Source organism: Rhinolophus hipposideros (genome assembly GCF_964194185.1).
Source record: "Rhinolophus hipposideros genome assembly, chromosome: 21".
Lineage (NCBI taxonomy): Eukaryota > Metazoa > Chordata > Mammalia > Chiroptera > Rhinolophidae > Rhinolophus > Rhinolophus hipposideros.
Window position 1 is genome coordinate 29,935,898 of NC_138067.1, and position 22,450 is coordinate 29,958,347.

Sequence of the window (22,450 nt, forward strand, 5' to 3'; positions counted from 1 at the left end):
TCACCAAGGTCAATCTTTACCTTACGTGAGCCTGTCTGTTGTCTTTTTGCATCTATTAATAAGATAACCTACCCTTGGAATGCAAGAATAATCCCTTTCCCAATTCCCCAGGGGGCAAAAGCCACCACACCAGAGCAGGAAACTACAAAATCCCTTATCGTTATCTTGTTCCCCAAATACCAGCTCTATGTGCTGTAAAATGCTATTAACTATCCTATACCCACCAATGCAAAAGAAGTGTGTGTCTCTCCATTTTGCTCTTTATCCAATCCCAGTGATTTCCTCCCTTTGCTTTCTCCCACCCCCTTAATCTACAACCCATGGATTTCATGTAACCCTCCTCCTTTGATTCTAATGTATAAAACAAGTTGCAAAATGGCCATTTTCCGGAGCATTTTCTAAATCTGTTGAGACTTTGCTTCCCGGCAATCGTCATCAGTTTGGCTCAAATAAACTCTTATAAGCTTTCTCTTAGGCTGGATGATTTTTCGTTGACACCCCCAATGCCCTGGCATTAGGAGGTGGTGACCAGGTCATGAGGGTGGAGCCCTCCTGAGTAGAATTAGTGCCCTTATAAAAGAGACCCCACAGCTCTCCCTTGTTCCTTCCATGTGAGGGCATATGGAAGGAATTAGGAGCTAGGAGAAGGCTCGCCCCCCCCCCCTCATGCTGACACCCTGACCTCAGACTTCCAGCCTCCAGAACTATAAGAAATACATGTCTGCTCTTTATAAGTCATCTAGCCTATGGTATTTTGTGATAGCCCAACGAACTAAGACAGGAAAGTACTGTTATCCTGGCCCATTGTTTACAGAGGAGGAAACTGAGGCTCAGACCACCTGGCTGGACACCTCCGACCTGACCTGACTCGACCTACACATTGAGCTGCCGCCAATTCCCTGATGACTCATCTCCTTGCAGCCTACCGTTTTGGGTTCTTGTTTTTACCTCTCTCTGTAGCTCAACGAGAACGGGGAACAGGAAGCAGCAGGGAGACTGTCATGAGGACAAGTCATTCTGGGGGTGGGGCAGCAGGAGGCCTTTCCCCACCAGGGAAACATCTGGGGCTGCCTCTCCCCCCACCATCCAGCCTCAGATAGCCCCCTGGAGAGTAAACTGGTAATGGAGGGGCCTGGCCAAGTTGAGAAACAGAAGTCTCCCCAGGGATAAATCAGCTAGGAGCAACCACCTCCCCAGGGACACAGGAATACTTGCTGCAATTATTGGCTTGTTTCACTATACATCTCCTTTGCCCCACCCCCACCCCCTTGCAAGTCCCAAGAGCAGGAGCGGCTTCCCCAACCCCCCAGGACTAGCATAGTGCCTGGTCACAGCAGGTGTGGTGCTTTAAAAAGAAGGTCACGTGTCTTGTGTCTTGGCATTCCTAGCATTGAGAGGTGCGGTCAATGTCCCCTCCCCTTGAATTTGGGGGCTCATGACCACTTCCCCCAGTAGAATGCTATGGAAATGCTGCCATGTGACTTCTGAGGCTTGGTCAGAAAAAGCCATGCAGCCCCTCCCTTAACCTCTGGGCCACTTGCTCTGGCGGTAGCTGGCCACCATATAGGAAGTCCACAACCCTAACACGGTTGTGCAGAGGTCATGTTGCGTGCTCTGATCCACAGCCCAAACGGGCTATCAGACGACCGCAGCATGAGCTGCCAGCCACGTGAGGGGGCCAGCTTGGACATCTAGCCCAGTCAATCTGAACACAACCAAATGAGACACCTCTGCTAGGGAGAACGGCCCAGCTCAGCTCTTCCTAAATTCCTGTCCCACAAAATTCATAGCCAAGTAAAATGGTGGTGGTTTTATACCATTGGATTTTGGGTAATCTAGCACAGCTGTTTAATGATCAATGAGTGAAGCAATTCAGAGTGTGTCTCAGCAAGGAGACTCGAATACCTAGCGCTCCGTTCCCAACCCCTGCCAGGCCCTGACGGAGGCCAGAGCCGGGTGGTCAAGGCCTTGGGCACAGACGGGAGGAACGGGTGGAGGCAGCTCCAGGCAACAGGATCCCTAGTGGGTACAGGGGATAAAGAAATGGTAAAGGCAAAGCCCCTCGCTGCCCTTGAAGACCTCGCGATCCCATCAGACCCCTTGTGAAATCCCAACGAAGTCCTGAGTAGCAGCTTTCCATTAAAACCAAGCTCCTCGATACGCAAACCCAGTTCCACCCTCTTTGCTCTTCCCCTCAGCAAACATCCCCATGGAGCATTGGTCCAAGGTCCCCATGTCTCCCCACCCCCTTTGCCTGCTTACTACTCTCCTTCAGTTCTCAGGTGTCCACCTCAGGAAAGCCTTTCTCTCATAGGACCTGGCTTTTCTTCTGGAGCGGGTCTTGTTTGTCCCAAGTTCTCTGACCAGAGCCCAAAGTCCTTAGGCCAGGAAATCAGAGACCCAGTTTGGCTCCCTCTGTTCTAAATACAGGAAAACACTGGGGCACACAGAGCTAACAAGACCTAGTGGCAGACGAGATGTAATGAGAACTGAGCCCCTACCAGACACCTCAGAATCATGCTGCTCCTTAAGCTGTCCCACCTACGACAGTAGGTAACAGTGTTGCTCATTTTGCAGATGAGGAAACTGAGGCCCAGAGAGGTTAATGAACTTGCCTAAAGCCACACAGCTTTGAGCAGAGGAGCAGGTATTAGAACTCAGATGTGGCTGGCATGGGCCACCAGTTGACCGTAGGCCCTGTGCTGTTGTGGGAAAGCATAATCATGGCCTTGCCCACACCTGGCAGGATTCCTTCCTGTTCTGACTTTGGTTTCTGCTCTCTCCCGCCACCCTCCCCACCTCACACTCAGCTCCTCCAAACCCAGTTGTCTTATGTGTCTGAAACTCTTCTGGCCTGATTCTGAGTTCCCACTGGGTCTGGTGTGCTGAAAGTCCAGTTTTAAAGCTCTAGGACAACCTCAGAAAGGACGTCACAGCCCAACTTTGTGAGAGGATGTGTTCACTCAGCTTTTCCTGAAAAGACAGAGGGAAGGCCTCTGACATCTCAGTAAATATCACAATCCTGCTGTCATGTCACTGTCTCAAATCCAGGGCCTTTCCACTCCACTCACAAGCCACAGGGACAGGGGTATCAAGAGTCCTAGGTTCAAATCCCAGCTCTGCTTCTTTCTAGCTGGGTGGCCTCAGGGGAATCACTTAATCTCTTTGAGCCTCAGTTTCCAGAAAATGGGGACACAAACAGCACCTATTTCTTAAGGTGGTTGTTAAAAATTAAATGTGATTCTTAATATGAATGTGCCTAGGCCCCAGTAGCTCCATAAACACCTATTAATTCTGAAGATGACAATGGCCTTTGTTTTTATAGTAAAGAGAGAAGCTTTATAAGACAAATCAGAGAAACTCGTTTTTTGAAAAACAAAAAAAAAACATTTATTTCTGTAAACTGTTGGAGAGCAGGTGTTCTTCACAACCCCAATACAGCACAGATTTCCTCCCCCCAAATGAAATGAGCAAGGAAAAAAAGAAAAAAGAACAATATAAAATATGCTCATGAAGAACCAAGCTAATCTCATCTTTCTTTGAAAAAAAAATCCTTTTGACTGTACGGTGCGGATGTAGGATTAAAACCACAGATGTTCTGGTCCCCCTGAGGCTGGGGCTCTACTCCACACACAGCTAAGGTGGCAGAGCAGGCCCTCTGGTCCGAGCTGTCCTTGCTGTTGGCAGTGGACCTTCCTGAAAGGAATTAGTTCCCAGGTCTACCTAAATTCCCATTCCACACCCCGGGCCTCCCTCCCTAAAATTCTGGTCACTTTGGGAGCCTCTGAAGTTAACCCTGAAAGACTCCTCCTGTCAAATCTGGACTCAGACCTTCGCCCCCACTCCATGCCATAATGAGATGTCAATCAAAAGGGTGTGAATGGGCCGTTTCAGACCATGTGGCAAAGCTAACGCCAGGCAACTTTTAAGGCAAATTTTATCTCTTCTCCCTCGGTCCGAGTCAGGCCTAAACTTTCCACCACCGAGCACCGTCTCTGTCACACATGTGGCTTAGGCAACTTTGAATAGAGGTGGGTGAGGGGCCCTGGAGCACATTGTAGGAAGTCTGAGCCTGACAAATGGGATGAATGTGTGTGCTGATGAAGGCCGCCACCGATGGCACGGCTCCTGGCACAGGTGCCTCCAATGTGACAAGCAGGCGGGAGCGCCAAAGAAAACCAACATGGCGGCACTGGCCCAGGCTCCAGAAGCAACATGAGGTCATGGTGGAGGAGGCGAAGAAGGCTAAGAGCAATGCCAAGAAAAGGGGTCACCACAGGAAGCGCCTCAGATCTGATGATGTACATCACCTTGGCATCAAAATGATTTTTCTTCAGATCAAGAAAGAGGGGGGTAAAAGAAAAAGAAGATAAAAGAAAGATGTTCCATGAGCTTTGCGAGACAGGACATAACAGGGCTCATGAGGGAAGCAGGGAAGGGAAGCTGGGTTACAGACAGGGTGGCAGCGTTGCCTCTCATTGCATCTCCTCTCCCTGGTGGGCTGGTGGGCTGGTAGCTGAGGCCGAGGTTCCCCTCCCCCGGGGAGCAGGCGAATGATTTTGGCAAGGGGCAGGGGGAGGGCTGGGGTTACTCTGCCTGGGCATCATAATTGGCTCCCCCAGCCTTCTTGAGCTCGTTCTTGATGAAATCTTCCTCTAGCTCCTTCCGATCACTGATCACAAACTCTTTAGCGAAATTCTGTAGAAACAAAATAAAACACAGAGTTCCAGGTAAGAAGGGACAGGATCTAAGCCCTGCTCAGGCAACATACCAGGTAGTCTTGGCACCTTGAAAACTATTGAAATGATTAACACAAAAATGTGGTGGCATAATGAATGGTTTGGTAGGAAAAAACAAACAAACATGACTAGAGATCAGAAAATGGGTCAAGTCAAGTTACTGTGCAGTCCCGAGACCATGGAGATGGGCTACGGTCAGATGTGGGTTTGAATTCTGGCCCTGTCACTTTCCGGCTGTGTTCCCTTGGGCGAGTTCCTTGAATTCTCTGTGCCTCAGTTTCCTCATCAGTGAAAAACCATCTCACCAGGAGAATAATAGGAGATCGAGGTTGGAAAGGCAGGTTGATGCGCTGATGTATATTTAATATGAGATCCTCCAAGACAAAATAGAGAAAAACGGGAGAAGCCCTGATTTATAGCCTTTACCCATTTCCATGGTGTAAATATTCCCACAGCGGTTCATTTCAAGCTACCGGTATGACATCCCTGTACACGGAGTTGGGAAGAGATACATGACCGGCTGTCATATGCTGGCCCAGCTCTGATCACAACAGTGCAGGGCTTCCGGCCCCGGGTCGGAGTGATCAACGCGGGCACTGAACGTACAAAGCTCTCCAGCTGTACGCAGATACTTGAGGGCAGGGGTTTATCTGCATTTATTCAACAAACACCATGCCATGCAATGAGACTATAGTGATAAACTAAACGCAGTCAATGTCCCCTCTTGGGGTACACAAGTTTCAACCACAAAATCCCACAGGCCTGGCACACATGGGGCACTCAGTAAATCCTTGTGGCACGAATTAGTGAAGCAGGTGATCTGGCTTGTCAGATAACTTTGAGCCACAAGGAATCAAGTTAATTTAATATGTGGATCATAAGACTTCAATAAACAAAGAAAAATTTCAGGACCGTGACAGATGGGAATACACAGAAATTTACCAAAATACGAACAAGAAATCTGAAAGCCAGAAAATCTACCCCATAGAAAAAGTCCACAAGGAAATAACATAAACAATTAACCACCATTTATTAAGCACCTAAGTATACCAGACGCTGCCACACATTGGCAAACTTAATTCTTAAACCTTTATAATATGACCCAGCAATTCTTCTCCTAGAGATCTATCCGAGAGAAATAAAAGCCTACGTCTACACAAACACTTGTACATGAAGATTCCTAGGAGCATTCTTCACAACAGCCAAAAAGGAAAAACAATCTAAATAGCCATTAACAGATGAGTGGATGAGCAAAATACGATCTATTCACACAATGGAATATTATTCAGCCATAAAAAAGAATGAAATACTGATTCATGCTATAACATGGATGAACCTCAAAATCATTATGCTATATGAAGCCAGACACGAAAGACTATTGCATAATTCCATTTATAGGAAATGTCCAAGAAAGGCAGATCCAAAGAGACAGAAAGTAGATTAGTGGTTGCCTGGGGTTGGAGGGGGAATAGGAAGCACCTACAAACAGACCTGGGGCTTTTGGGGGTTCATGAAAATGTTTTGGAACTAGAGAGGTGGTGGTTGCACAATATTGTAAATGTACTAAATGCCACTAAATTGTATACTTTAAATGGTTAATTTTATGTTATGTGAGTTTCACTTCAAAAAAAAAAAAAGAACACCAGGAATACACAAAAAAGTCCCCATACCTCCAAGAATAACTAAACCAGAAGAACACTCAAGGTCAAGTTTTACAGTATAAACACAAACCATTTGTCATGTCAAAGAATGGCCACTAAGAATATGAACAGGGAGAGGGAGGTTAATATTTATCAAGCAACTAGTATGTGCCAGGCGCTGCCTCACACATTTTCTCACTTAATCCTGCTTCAGTATATTAACTTCCCCCCTCCCCCATGTTAAGACCCACAAGTTGGGCTTGGAGAGATTGTGTAACTAGCCTAGAATGACTAAACATCCTTTCTATTCCCATTCTACCATTCTGTGCAGCTAAGGGTCTGTGTGTGTCATCACAGGGTATGCGTGAACATAAGCTGGACAAAGGAGCAAAAAAGGAGAACTGAGAATGAATGTGTTTCTCAACCCTGAGGCACAGGGGAGGGGCGGAGGGCAGGAGGGCAGACCCGGGAGGAGGAAGCTAACAGCCCAAGGTGCTTACAGAAGAAGTCCAAAGTCCCTCTGCTTCATGATAGCTATATATGGCAATCTAAAGCAATAAGTACACTCCTGGTTTGTGTTTGTTAGCCATTAGAAGATTTAGATTAAGAAGAAGTTTCATCATGGCAAGGAAATCTACAGTGAAACTCGGACATGGAGCTGTGCACAGTCCAATCTAAAACTACCAATATATGGGAAATCAAATCATGGCCAAAATAAGGAACAAAACAGGATAGCAGAATCTAGTAAAAACTTAACAATAAATGTTCATGAACAAAATTGCCTTTAATAAAAGCTATTCCTCAAACTACAAAAAAAAAAAGCAACCCTCTACCCTATGCTGTATACCAGACATGTTTAGAACCAAATGATTAGCAAAACATTCTTCTATCAAACAAAAGTACATAGGAAAGAAACCTCACGTACTCCTACGATGGGGACCAGCACCTGCCTTCCAGAGGCCCAAAGAGGCAAGCGGGAGGTGACGGCCACACAGGCAGTCCCAGCACGCCTCACAGGCCTCCCCACACACAGGGTGCTCACCCACCCCCAGAAGCTTCCAAAGTGAGCCGAGTCTTCCCCTCAGGATGTGGACTCTAATAAAAGTCTGCAAAAGGTCTGAGACAACCCCAAACCCAATTCAAAAGCCTTGAGATCTTCCACATTCTTTCCGCCACACAAGGCCTTACAAAGCTGATGCATATTGTCCACGTACCACACACAGCCGTCCAACGAGCCACAATTTACGTGCTCAGCAGCCATAGGTGGCTGGGAACAGCACAGGCCTAGATACAACAGTAGTGTCCAAAAGAATACTGTACACAGGGAAGGAGAATCATTAATTATAAAACATCAGAGGTGATCTGAGCGGGAGGGGGGCTGAAAATGATCCAGGTCTTAATCTGGGCGGTGGTTTCACAGGCGTATACAAAAATTCACAATTTTTAAATTCAAAAATGTATCAGGCGGTACACCTACGATTGTGCATTCTTCTATGTAAATTATACCTTGGTTAACAAAAATGGGACGGGGGGAGGATGGAGCTAAAAGAAGAGAGCATTTGAATCCCTGGCTTTTACCCTCTCATTTAATACAGAAGCAGCAAGAGACCCAGAGAGGGGGAGCGATTTACCCCAGGGCGCACAGCAGCCTCATAGCAGGGGTCCAGGGGGCAGGTCCTGGCCTTATCTCTCTTGTGTCCTTTCTCCTCCTCATCCCACCTCGTGGGCTGCTCCAGATTACTGGGGCCTCCCAGGTCAGCATATCGTACCCCCAAGACTGTCTGAGCCAAATGTCAAACACTTCTAAGCAAAACGTGCCCGTCTGGGAATATTGTCACCTGTGGTTCTAGAAAGATCTTCTTTGTCATGTCTAAGAATGCTATGTCCCTGGCTAATAACTTCCAGACAGAGTCGCTCCCTTTTCTGTCACAGCAGGACGTTTCAAAGGAACCAGCTCCATCCAGCTACAAGCGACTCCAAAGATGGTTTGGAAATACACACCCACCAAGGTCAGGACACGTTTTGTCCCTGTGACTTTTCTCAAGTGCACATATGCTCATGCTTCAAAGATGTCAGACATCAGTCTGCTTCTGAGGAAGGCAACTCTAGGGAAGGACTGGGATTAGGAACCGGGGCTCTATACATTGTCAAGAATCTATTTGCGGGTCAGCTGGATGGCTCAGTTGGTTAGAGCGCGAGCTCTCAACAACAAGGTTGCCAGTTCGACTCCCACAAAGGATGGTGGGCTGCGCCCCCTGCAATTAAAGATTGAAAACGGCGACTGGACTTGGAGCTGAGCTGCGCTCTGGAGAAACACACTGTTCCCCAATATTCCCCAATTTAAAAAAAGAAAACAAGATGTTTAAAAAAATAAAAAAGAATTTATTTGCAAGCCTGGTTTAAAAAGTACATAAATATTTTCCTATCTTGGGTTTTAAATCATCTTTTTCAAATGGTTCCCAACTGCCTGAGTTTAAACCCCAGCTTCAGTCCTAAAGCATGATGGGAATAGGTTTGGGCCAAATACAAATAGGGACAATGGTCCATGTGCATCACCAGCGGCCCGTGGACTTACCCACGCTAGGCCTCTGACTCCTCATCTGTAAACGGCAACATAAGAGGACCTCCATCCTAGGGCTTCTGGGAGTGGCTGGTTCCTCTTCTGTCACCCCACACTGATTTCTCGATCGCCATCATTTACGTTTTAATGAAGGAAAGTCCAGGGAATTCCTTGGAATAACCAAGGCAGTGACACTGGCATCTCCTCACCCTTGCAGAGAGAAAAAGATGGCAAATCTAGCTGCACACCCAAAAGAGGAGCCCGGGGTTAGCCACAGGAGGACAGGCAGGAGGCCCGTTGGCCAGAACTATCAGGTTTTCTACCTAGAATATCAGATCTGTGGTGGGTCTCTAACGTACACAGAGAGTGTGGGGAAGGTCCAGGCAGAAAAAAAATGAGTGGGGAGACTTTGACAATTAAGTTTGTGATGTCAGCAGTGCACATTTCTACAAAATGGGGCCAGGGAAGAAAGGTGCCTTTTCTTATTGAAAGACAATGCAAGCTGATGCAATTCGTTCTTCCAGCAAACAGAGGCTTCCTAAACATCAGACACTCTTCTAGGTTGTCAGAAGTCAAAATTCCATATCTAGGAGTCTCTAACATGCCCAGAAGGAAGCACTCAATGGCTCTGGGTCCTGGTTTCCATCTCTCTAAAGAGGGCTGGACAACAGGTTCTCCCGGCCCTTTTCCCACCAGCCATCCACGGATTTGCACCTAAGTCTTTTGAGCACATGGGACCAAGTTTCAACTTGGACGCCAGAATCTGAGAGGCAATGGGGAAAACTGGCACAGAAAAGTCAACTTTGGGATGGATCAGAGTGTGGCTTTCAAAAGGAAGGCTGTGTGCAAGCTCAGGCCCATACCAAACCCTTACAAAAAAGCACGGGGGTTAGAATCTCTCCTCCCACCTGTGAGAGATGGCACAGAGGGTGGAGGAGACACATGCTGGCTACAATAATACATCTTTTCCCCAAGTGGGCGAAAATTATTTATAAACCAAAGACCTTGACGTGCTGAAGAAAAGCAGTCGGTCCACAGCAGCTGGAACATGAACTAGAGGAAAATCCAACCTGCTGGGCATTCAGCTACCAAATCCTCCTGAGCTCACTACACTTCCCTCCTATCCCCATTCAAAAGCGCTTCAAAGACCAAGGTTTTAAAAATCCTCCCAGGGAGGTGTAATTAACTCAAAAAGAACAGGTTCTTCTAATAGGTATGAGTCATAATAGGTACGAGACCTACAGAAAAGTGAAAAAAACAAACAGATCAAAATGGTGTGGTCTCATGTTTGACAGATTTGGGAACAAAGGCACCTACGTCGCCATCACAGTTCAGGAATGACAAGACCCTGCCTCACTAGAAAGAGAACAAAGGACAACAGAGGCACGTGGTCACATGTCAGGTGGCACAGGGTAACTATCTAATGCAGGTGGAAGGCAGGAATGCATAGTGTCCAAAAGCACGCTGTGGGTAAGTTTGGCCGCAAACCACCTAAGGGCAGTCACCCATATGCCTCAAATCCTGACCCCTGCAGGTCCACCTACCTCTTTAGCATTTGGGGGGGACTTCCTGGAACCTGACCCCTGCTTTCCTGACATTTCCATGTCAGGAAATGCCCATTTTCTGTGGACATTTACAGAAATCCTGTCTCTGCTTTGCCTGATTTTTGACTATGGCTCCATCCAGATCAGTGAGGGCAAGAATGTAGGAAACATACTCCATTCTCTCTTCCTATATCCATGGCAGACATCACAAATCAATCATGCACGTTTCCCCGAGTTCAGATTTAAACTCAGAATCCTTCTTAATCCAGAGCTCTAATTAGTCCCTGCTATTGACACACAAGATTAAATCCAGGATTAGTTAGGTCTTCAGTTCCTGCCTGGTCAAAATTGTGCCTAGCATTTCTTCTTAGTCCTTAGCCACACCCACTTCTGGGAACTTTTCCCGAAGAAGTAATTCAACTTTTTTTTTTAAGTACAGCACATATACTCACAGATGTTCACTGGCGGTAAATACCAGACTGTTTTCACTTTTCAACAAAAGTTGAATAAATAAATAAATAGCACTTATATTGGACACTTTGCATACATATCAGACATTACATACAGTATCTTATTCAATTTTTACAATGCCATTATCATCCCAGATTTTTAGAGGAGGAAGTTGACACGCAAAAAAGCGAAGTAGCCAGCAAAAGGTCACACACGTGGTGTGGGGTGGGGCTGGGATTGACACCCACATTGAACTCCATGCCCAGGACACACACACACACACACACACACACGTTGTACTACATTCACTGAACAGAACGTTATTCAGCCATTAAAAGCATGAAAACTGATAGCATATTTATGAACTGTTCGGTGAAAGGACCCACATACCTCCGCTACGATAAATCATATTTGTAAAAACATGTACCACATGACAAGAATTCCACTGGACTTAGCAGATATTACTGTGTGAGGTAAAGGACTGTGGCTGATCATCCCTGAGTGCCTTAATTTTGTCTGAACCATTTTTATAAACCACAACACCATAGGGGAGCAAACCAAGCACACGGGGCTTGTTCCGGAAGGGACTCTCACTAGGCAGAATATCCAGGCACAAATAATGACAAGAGAACGACAAAAGTGCAGAGTGACACATGGAAGGGAAGAGAAATCTGAAAGACACAAGATGTGAAGATGCAGGCTAGGCAGCCTACCGCCACCACAGCATGGCGGGTGTCAGTGTCACACGTGAAGAGCTGTCTAGACTCAGGGCCCCAGGCTCCTTCAGTTAAGATGTGCACACAGTCTCACCCAGCATCCCCACAGCATGGAAACTGTTACCACTGACAGGATCGGGACTCACTACACAGGTGGCCTGTTAGTGGAACCAAGTGGTTAAAAGACATCAGCTGGAGCACAGAGCTGGCGGCAGGGTTCCAACTGCCCACCCCCACGGTTAAAGCAGTCTTCGATCCCCCACCATCTGGCGTCTGCTTCAACACTCCCCTTGGTTTAAGGACTCATCCCTCCAAGCCTCGATTTCTTCATCTGTATATTGGGGGCAGTCACAACACATGGCTCATGATGAATAAGCAGGGCCCTCGACACATGACACCTGGCACCCCTTTGCACAGGCTGCTGGGAAGCTCTGTATTTGTCATCAGGTGGTTTGTGTTGTAAATATACGACAGGAGCAACAAAAAGCCCCGTTCCCTGAACGGAGACCCAGGTGAAATGCACCAGCACAAAAGGCCCTTTCTGGTTCTGAGTAGAATAAGGGCCTTTCCATGCACCACAGGCTTGGAGAAGCGTAAACACTCCCTGTAACGACAAATAGCTGAAATCCTCAGGAGAGCAGCAGCCCGTAAATCTCATTATACAGAGGTGTGTGGGTTCTCCCAGATGACCCAACCAGCACTCACCTCTGCTTTCTATTGAAACAAAAGCAGACCCTTTGGAAATTCCAATCCACCCTCATATCCCTCCCTGAGTGTAACTGGCTCCCACAATTTAATTCAACCCAAATGACAGTTATTGCACATTGACTAGCTTCTGTCCTAGGAATACACAAAGAATAAGACACAGTCTAGAGCCTCTGTGAAGGGATTCATTTCTTGGTTTTGTTAACACCTGTTACGTGCCTAGTACATAATAAAGTATCCATGGTCCCTGCCCTCGAGATGACTTTGTAGGGGTACTTCTTTATGTTTCATGGAATCTAGATCATAATAGAAACACAGATAAAGGGGCAATTAATATTGATTGAGGATGGTAGGAGAATGCAGTAAAAAAAAATGGGGTTTTGAAGGACGAATAGGAGAAATGGAAAAAATGGAAAAACCCTTTTCACATCCATTGTTTTTCTTCAATCCTTCTATCGGCTCTGTTAAATTTACATTCACTTTTTTCTAAGTGAGAAAAATTCTAGAGAGAAAGTTGCTTGTCCAAGGTTCTCAAGCAAACATTTGAGCTGGAATATCAGCTTGGGTCTCCCTCTCCCTAAGCCTATGATCTTTCCCATTCAAGACAGCAGCATTTTGTTTTGTAAATAGGTGCTGAGCTACCATATTTAGTGTCCACTTAAAAATAAAAGGGTTCCACCATCAAGGAAAATTGAGAACCAGTAAGTTTAAAAATAAATGTAAAAGGTTTGTTTCCTGCAGAACTTCTCAGAAACTTTCTTGTGCCATGTGAGTCTACAAAAAGAGAGTGTCTAAAATGCATGTGGTGGGGTGGCCAGTTGGCTCAGTTGGTTAGAGCGCGAGCTCTGAACAACAGGGTTGCTGGTTCGATTCCTACATGAGCCAGTGAGCTGCGCCCTCCACAACTAGATTGAAACCAACGACTTGACATGGAGCTGATGGGTCCTGGAAAAACACACTGTTCCTCAATAAAAATTTAAATAAATAAAATGCATGTGGCCTTGGAACATTTTTCTTGGTACTGGAGGACTTTGGGAAATTTGTAGTGGAGTGAGATGATTGAGTCCGGGCTCTGGGACCAGACAGTCTAGGCTCCAGTTACTCAATTTCCCCAGGCCCCAGGCTCCTCATCTGTACAATGGGGATAATGGTAGAACTGGCCTTGAAAAGAATAAATGATTTAGTAAGTGTAAAGTCCCTCAAAGTGTCAGGAACATGGTAGGGGCAAAATAAAACTACTGTTACGGATATTATTGTCATACTGGTACATAAAAGTGACCCTCCCTAAAGAGTGTTGGGTACATCTGGCCCTGGGGGGTGGGAGGAAGTCCAAAATTTAAGTCGACCCTGCACCAGGGGTTTAGAGGCCATCAGCATCCACACTAAGCTGATAATTCCACACTGTCACTGAAATTCCACACTGTCACTGAAATGTCCTTCCTGCCTCCACTGATTCTTGGAGGAAATACTTACTCTGCCATTCTCCTATTCCAACGCTGAAAGCTGAGATGTACCCTCCGGTTACTTGGCTCCATGGACATTCATACAATGTTTAAAAGCAAGTTTTTTAAATCGTGTGAATAAAGCCATCCTGCGAGCCAAGCATGATGCGTCACTGACCGAGACTCCCTGGCCGGCACAGACAGGTCTCTAACCGTGATGAATGCATTGTCCCCGTAACCCCAAAGAGGCACTAGAACAATGCGACAGGGGCTTTGTCCTCAGCACCAGCCTGGCACTTCTGCGTAGCAGATGACAGAGGTAGAGAAGCAGCCATGCGTGCTGTGTGCCTCATTCCCGGGGTTCAAGTCTGGTGTCACCATCACCCAGCCAGACTTGTTTGATCCCTTTTCCTCTGGTCACTGACATTGCTGTTTCTCAGCCTGACTCTGAATACAGACGGAAGAGACCCAAAGTCAAACCTCCTGGATTTTAACCCACCAGCCCTGGACCTGCTGCTCGCCAGCCTGGGGGATTTGAGGCCAAGTCCTAAGACTGCTCTAGGCCTCAGTTTCCTCATATGCTGATGCACCTCTGTGGCAGGCCCCAGCTGACATATGGATTGTTGGAAGTCAGCACTGGTACGGGTGGATGAGGCCAGGACCTTGCTGTGTTGCTATGGCTGTGACTCTGGTCCAAGCCATTTGCAAGACAATTAGGCAATGTGGGTCAACAAGATTCATTCCCCAGAACTGTGGTTCACCATATGGACCTACCATCTCCTAAAGAAACAATTCACAGCATAGAAAGCTGTGCCTCACAGTGGGGTCTACAAGGGAAAGCTGGGAATAAATACAACTACTCCTCCGGGTCTTCACCAGACACAGTTCTAAGCACTTTCCCTATATGTGCTCATTTAATCCCCACAACAATCCTAACAGGCAGATACTATAGTACCCCAGTTTCGGGTCTTAGGGGACTGAAGCCCAGAGAGGGTAAACAATGTACTCAAGGCCACACAGTATACAGTAGAACTTAAATCTGAACCCACACCTTCTGGCTCAAAAGGCTACACTCAGACCACTGCACTACCCTGTCTCTTTGTCAGACAAAGCAAAATAAGGTTCCTTTAAAGATGAGATGCTGGCATAAACAAAGTACCCCATTTTTAAAAAATTAAACAATTCAGAATGTCAAAACAATATGACACAGCAAGTCAACTCATAAATGGGGAAACTGAGGCCCAGGAAGGGAGACTTGTCCACCATCAGGCAGGTAGTTAGTGGCATAAAGACCCACCATCTTGATTTCAGTGTCTCTGCAGCAATTTACACTCTCTACATTTCACAAAAAGCACAAAGAAGTGGGTGTATTACTTTTATTATAATAAAAACCAAGGGTGTACTAATAATCTTAAACTAGAAGTCAATCCACTTAATCTTCACATGGAAATTGTGGTAAAAGGCAGCTGGGGAAGTGACCCAATCCCAAAAATACGGAATCCAGAATGGCCCATCTGGAAGACCCTTTAGAGGACATCTGGTCCAAGTCACCATTAAACAGAGGGGAAACTGGCACACATGCCAGGATCAGCCTGATTTTAGTGACTATCAAAACACACCATTATACCAGCAAAATTGACCTTCTGTAACTCAGATGGCTGCATTTGCCACTGTAGTATAAATGTGAGGTCTTGTAGGGCAGCTGGGTGGCTCAGGTGGTTAGAGCACAAGCACCGAACAACAGGGTTGCCGGTTTGATTCCCACATGGGCCAGTGAACTGTGCCCTCCACAACTAGATTGAAGACAATGAGCTGCTGCTAAACTTCCTGAGGGGAGGCCAGTTGGCTCAGTTGGTTAGAGCGCGAGCTCTCAACCACAAGGTTGCTGGTTCAATTCCGCTATGGGATGGCAATTCCCACATTAAAAATGGCAACTGGACTTGGAGCTGAGCTGCGCCCTCCACAACTAGATTGAAGGACCACGACTTGGAGCTGATGGGCCCTGGAGAAACACACTGTGGCCCAATATTCCCCAATAAAATTTTTTTTTTTTTAAAGTGAGGTCTTGTAATAGCTTTTGGTAATAAACATTTTTAAATGCAGACATGGAAAATGCAAAAGATAATGGTCAACATATTACATTGCACCTGCAGTTCAAGATGTATCCCAGCTCCCCTACCAGAGTGAACATCTGTGCTTTTCATCTACTAGCATCCCTCTTAACAAGGGTGATTATGCCAGAGCTGCCAATCATGAAGCCCCACCTCCCTGCCCACATGATGTGCATGTGATCTAAGTTGGGCCAATCGGGGTCCTTTTAAGGGAACGATTGACATTGAGGGAGGAGGGCTCTCTCAAGACCTGGAAGAAGCATCATGTCTGGACCATTTCTCCTACTGTGCAGAGGCCACCTGAGGCCAAACCCAGAGAAAAGAGAGATGAAAGGAAGATACTGCTTCAGCTCTGGATCCGGCCACACCTAAAGCTAGCCATCCCTATACTTCCTAGGTCTGAAAGCCAGACAATTCCCCTTTTTGCGGCACTGTAATTGAGCTTGCAAACAAGATAATTATAACCAACATTTGCAACTGAAGGTTCCTACCAAAAAGTCCTTTTTCTCCAAAGCATCCTCAGTCACTGGCCCATTTAATCAAACTGAGAAGAGTTCCAGATTTAAAAGGAACTCAGCAGACTGCGAATGGGTACAGGGTTTCCTTTGGGGGTGATGAAAAAGTTCTGAAGCTAGACAATGGTGATGATTGTACAACATTGTGAATGCACCAAAGCCTCTGAACTCACACTTTAAAATGGCTAAAACGATCCACTTTATGTTACTGTATTTTACCAATACAATCTACAAGATTCAAAAGACTGTCCCCATGGGACACATCCTGGCAAATACTCCCTCCCTGCTTGTTCCCTTTTCTCCTGGCCTCACCCAAGCTGGCCAATGAAGAGTTAATAAGTACGGATGGCAACATCCAGCAGGAGACCTTGGCCATGGAACATGCATTCTTTTGCATTTTCCATTCCACTGCCATAAAGTAGAACCCTGAAAGCTGACTAACCATTAAAACCCAACTGTCCTAGAGAAAAACAGCTTGTAGGGTGGTGTATATAGCCTTCCAAAGCAAGGGTGTCAGTGCTGGGCCGGGTACAGTGTGTTAACTGGTAATGAAATAAATGACATTTATTGAACATTTACTATGTCCCGGGCACAGTGCTAACCCTTTTAGAAGGTAATCTGACAACCCATATGTTTTTTAAGTGATCCTCATGCCTATTAATTCCGGAACTTCACCTCCTAAAAAATGTATTCTGAAGAAACAATTCATCAGAAGAGAGAAAGGAGCTGCAGGTATCAAAATGTTGGTTAAAACATTATTTATAAAAATAAAAGTTAGAAGCAATTCAAGAGGCAAAAAAAGGGGGAAGATTTAGTACATAACAGTGCACTTGTGAAATGGGACAGTCAGCCACCAGAAAAACGTCCATTACGAAGGCTCTGCAGCCACATAATTTATGAAATTATGTTAAGTGAAAAAAAGAAAAAAAAAAGGAAGCCAGCTAGAGTGTGACTGGCAGGCTGTGATTGCATCAATGCAGGAGGTAGATGAGCTCGCCCACAGAGCTGGTAGGGAAGACGGAAAAACAGGCCTTGATGATGGAATAATAGGAATTTTTTCTTTCTTATTTTTTAAATAAAAGTTTTATTTGGGGATAATTTTAGATTTACAGAACAGTTGCAAGAGACAGTACTGAGACTTCCTATGGATCCTGTACCCGGTTTTCACAATTGTTAACATCTTGTGGTATGCTTGTCACAACTAAGAAGCCAACATTGGAACGATAGCTAAACTCCAGGCTTCATTCCGATTTCACTAGTTTTCTGTTCCAGGATCTAATCCAGGATATCACAAGGCATATAGCCTTTTGTGTGTGTGTTTTGTTTTTATTTTTTACAATTCAATAGCTTTTGGTATATTCACAGATATGTACAACCATCACAATTAATTTTAGAATATTTTCATCACCTAAGAAAGAAACCCCCCTACCCATTAGTTACCACCTCCCTATCATGGGTGTTGAGAAATCCTTTTGCAAAATAGAGATCCCTTGGATAAGGAGAGAACTCTTTCCCTCACTTCCCTTCCCCTGGTTTTTCTTTCTGGAATTCAGATTTTCTTTTCTCAGCATGACCTCATGCTCTAGCCCCAAATGAACCACCTTAGAAGAAGTTTCCAATAGTATCAATTTTCATTATGTCCAGAGTGGAAAAAAACCTTTAAAATAGAGAGCTCTACAAGTAGAACTGTTTGGGAGCTCAGAGACAAAACCAAGGGCACACTCACCTTTCCCACTTTCCCGTCAGCCAAATAGGGATTTGGGAATAAGTCAGCCTGGCCAGTGCCCAGCTACCCGGTCTAGGCGTCTGTGCGATTGCTGATGCAGCCTTTGTCATTCTGTAGCCACCGAAATGATCATAAAGCCCCCCTGGCCCTCATGAGGTTGACATCTATTCATTCAACAAGTGTTATTGAGCACCCACTGTGTGCCAGGCACTGTTCAGAGAGGGAATGCATGAATTCTCACAGTGGGTCCTTTGTGGCGACCCCGGAAGTCAACCATCCATGATCCAAACAGGTAGTGGCCGCCATTGCAGTTATCCCTCCAGCCCCCCTTCTCCATGAGCCACCTGCCCCAACCTCAAAGGTAGACTCCCAGACACCATGCTTTTCCTATGTGATGGTCAGCATCACAAGCGCAGCTACCTGCCTCCTAGCCCACACCCTGAAAACAATTCGGGTAGCATTTCACCAGCAGCTCTGGTGATCCGCAAGGCTTGCTTGAAGCTAAGTCACAGACCCAGGCGCCAAACCCAGCCCTCTCCATCCCTGCTGGATGGAGACCCTCTGTGGTGGTGACCCCCAGATCCTGAAAGAACACAAGGCCAATTACCTGCACGACCTCCTTCACCAAGGTCTTGTCCGTGCCCGTTTTGGCTCGCTGCAGCCCACTGACGTTCTCGCCAATCCACGTAATAAGGGCGAACTTGGACCTCTTGCTCATGGCGTCCCCGGTGGTGAAGCGCACGAAGGCAAACAATCGAATGTCATCTGTGGCCAACAGCAAAGAGAGGACACAGGACTTGGTTAAAACACCCCAAAACCACATCCCCAAGGAGGGGCTATGAGCCAGTGAGTGGGCTCTGAGAAGCACAACAGGGGTCCAACACTGATGATGGCCAACATTCCGTCATTCGATCCCCAAAAAAGCACCTCAGGCTTGAATACCCATTTCACAGATGGGAAATAGAGGTTCAGAAGGGTCACATGACACTCCCAAGGCCACACGGGCAGTTGGAAGACACACTGGGATGTGAACTCAGGCCTCTCTGGCTGGCTGCTACGCCTGCAACCTCCCATCCCTCACACAAGTCAGGCTCAAGTTCTGGGTCTTATTTAAGGACTTCTTCAACTCTTCTTAGCCCGAATCTTTGAGGCCCCCCTAGGAATAGGAAAGCCATGTGGTGAAGAGATGGGAACTGCGCTGGGAGAGGCGTGCGATGAGGAGGAAACAAAAAAAGTGGCGCTTATTTTGGCTTAGGATACCGTTCTGGGCCCACTGGCACACTTAGCTTATGGCTAGACAACTAGGCCTTTGAGAGTTCTGAATATTTTCTCATGAGGTGCGTTCTGCTTGTTATATCTCGCCTATTCATTTTTATTAAAATGACTCAGGGGCCTATTTTGTTCCATTGATTTACATTTATGTTTTGTTTCATTGCCACACTTTTTTCATTACTGTCACTTTAGAATCTCTTCCCGGTCCACCATAGTCAGTTCCCCCTCAACCTCCACTGCTCTGCATTACCAAAATATTATATGTGACATTCTTGAGTTTTTAAAGTGCCGTGTGTTTGTATGCGTGCGTGTGTGTGCGCGCGCGCGTGTGTGTGTGTGTGTGTGTGTGTGTGTGTGTGTCCCACGAGGATGGCTTAGGGTCACTCCACCTCAGTACTCCTGACACTGGGGGCTGGACCATTCTTTGTTTTCACATCCCCCGCCCCCGCTATGACAACCAAATATGTCTCCATACATTGCCCAGTGTCTCCTGGGGGAGCAGGACCCTAGCTGAGAATAAATTTCTAGGCATAGTTTGTGTCCCTAGTTAATCAGGACTGCTTTTGTGTTTCCACCAAAATTCTGTGCTTTTCACTGAGGAAATCACATAGCCTCCCTCTGCTTATTTCCTAAATAGTGCCTATGTTAATGGCACTTACCAGTGAGATCTCGCTGGCATTCCTCACTGGTGAAGGCTGGCTATGGGGACGCTACTGGTTTGGGTTATTCATTTTGTAGCAGCCGCTCTGTTAAATAAGCTCTGGTGTCCTCAGTGGCTTTTAGTGGCTCTCTGTCGGATTTCTCAGGTACCCAGTGACAGCGTAGAGCTGTGCTTCTCAAACATTCGTGTGTATTTGAATCACTTGGGGTCTTGCGAAAATGCAGATTCTGATTCAGCACGTCTAGGACGGATCCCTGGGGACTGCATTTCTAACTGGCACCGGCTGATACTGATGCATTTGAGGTTTTTCAAGTTTGTCTGTTTAATCAAGGTGCCTTTCTTCTTAGACTCTTTCTAGGTGCCTCCATGCTGAATCCCACATAACGTTTAGGGTTACACTAAGGCCACAAGTCTTCCCAGTGTCATGGAGACACAGTCTGGAGCTGATTAAGTCCAATGCCTGGTTAGTACCTCAAAAACTGAGCACTGTCAGAAAACAAACTACGCCATCTACTAGGTAACCATTTATCCCAGGAGCACTAAGAAACAATTGTCGGCAGGCCAGGGACTCCAGGTTCAAACTGTACAGTCCAAGCGAAGGGACTGCACCATGTTTATTTCTTAAAGGAAACAGATCATTAGGACCATTCACACCGGCACAGCACCTCTCGGTTTATAGAACGCATTTATGTTTTACTATCTCATTTTGTCTTCAGAACGATGCTGTGTGGTGGGTGATGGGGGGTTGGTTACCGCCAACCACCTTCATCAACATCCAAATCACTATTTGATAGACGAGGCTCAGATGTCGTGTGATTATGTCCAAAGTAACACACTAATAATAAAGCCAGATCTGAAGCCAAGGAATGAGACAGCTTGGATACGTCTGCCCACCCGGCCATGGGAGTCTGGTGGGTGCCTGTTGTGGGACCTGAGCATGGGGGTCAGCGGGTGACAAGGCAATGGGGATAGAGAAGAAAGGATGGTCTCAGGACACGTCACAGGCCAAATCAACAGGGCGTGCTGACCAACTCGCCATGGGAAATACAGAGTCCGGGGGATTCCCACATTCAGGGGTGGGGGAGAGCCCCTCTTACTCCCCAAGGGCTCTGACTTAGTTTCCAAACATCTGAGCCTCAGCTGCCCCACCTGTAAAACGAAGTGATTTTTGTTTTTGTCCTTCCCACTTTTTTCCTGTTTTGAGTTAAGTCATATATAAAATAAAACTCACCATTTTGAAGCACAAAATTCAGTGACATTAAGCACATTCACAGTGCTGTGTGACCATCACCACTATCTAATTCCAAAACACCTGCGTCACCCAAAAGGAAACCCGGTGGCCACTAGTAGTCTCTCCCAGGCTCCCCTCCCCCAGTCCTAAGCAACATAATCCACTTCCTATCTCTGGATTTGCCTGTTCTGAACATTTCACACAGATGGAATCATATCCTATGTGGTCTTTTGTGTCTGACTTCTTTCACTCAGCATGTTTTCAAGGTTCATCCACATCGTAGCCTGCTCAGGACTTCATTCCTTTTAGGGTTGAATAACATTCCACGGTACGGATATGCCACAATCTGTTCATCTATTCATCTGTTGAGGGGCAATTTGGAGATGTTTCCAAATTGGACTGATTTTATACCCCCCTCATTATTGGATCATGTCGATTAAATATGTACGCTGTGAAACCCGCCTGGCTGACATGATAAAACCTTTTCCCTGAAGCTGTACCCACAGGGCGGAGCTGCCAGGTGGGTAGTGAGCACAGGAAATGAGGCTGGTGCGACAGAGGAACCGAAATTCACTCGGCCACAGGTGTCTGGTGCAGACAGAGCGTGGGGGTAAGCGGCGGAGCACTTCCCAGCATTCACGACCATAGTCGGAAAGCCAATGCATTGTTTTGAGGAGTGTTATTGGAGGAAAAGGAGAACCAGCACCAAAGCATTTAATTAAATTGCAGCCTTGACCTGCGGGGGAGGCGGGGCCACACATCAGATGTCAAGGCAATGCAAGCAAAAACAGGCAGGCTGGTGCCCTAGGAACCACTCTATTTCACATTTCCTCATCGGTCAGCCTGGACATGGGGGTTTTGTGACTGCATTTGGATCCCAACCATCCATCCCTGGCCAAAGTCTCCATGTGGGAAAGTTGCAAGACATGTGTCCCAAGTACCAGCCCGGGACCTGGCACAAGACAGAAGCACAATAAGTAAGTCACTCACCCCGACACACAAGGCCATGGGGAAACAAGCCTTTACGGACCTTCCAGAACTGCAGGCCAATGTCATTGAAATTATCATGGCAGGCAAGACTGTTTCCCTGGGTGGCTGTTTGGCGCTTATCTGACCACGGTTTGCCAACAAGATTGCT

The 22,450-nt window shown here is 46.5% G+C and overlaps 1 protein-coding gene across 1 annotated transcript in view; it reads right to left on the bottom strand.

Annotated features, from left to right (window-relative positions):
* Nucleotides 1-3,370: 3,370 nt before the first annotated feature.
* COTL1 (coactosin like F-actin binding protein 1) overlaps nt 3,371-22,450 on the bottom strand; it is a 39,991-nt gene continuing 20,911 nt past the window's right edge. The window contains exons 3-4 of the mRNA XM_081032538.1: nt 18,756-18,913; nt 3,371-4,698 (exon numbers count right to left, since the gene is read on the bottom strand). Coding sequence (XP_080888664.1) covers nt 4,588-4,698; nt 18,756-18,913 — 269 coding nt within the window. The 3' untranslated portion in view covers nt 3,371-4,587. The remainder of the gene's footprint in view (nt 4,699-18,755; nt 18,914-22,450) is intronic.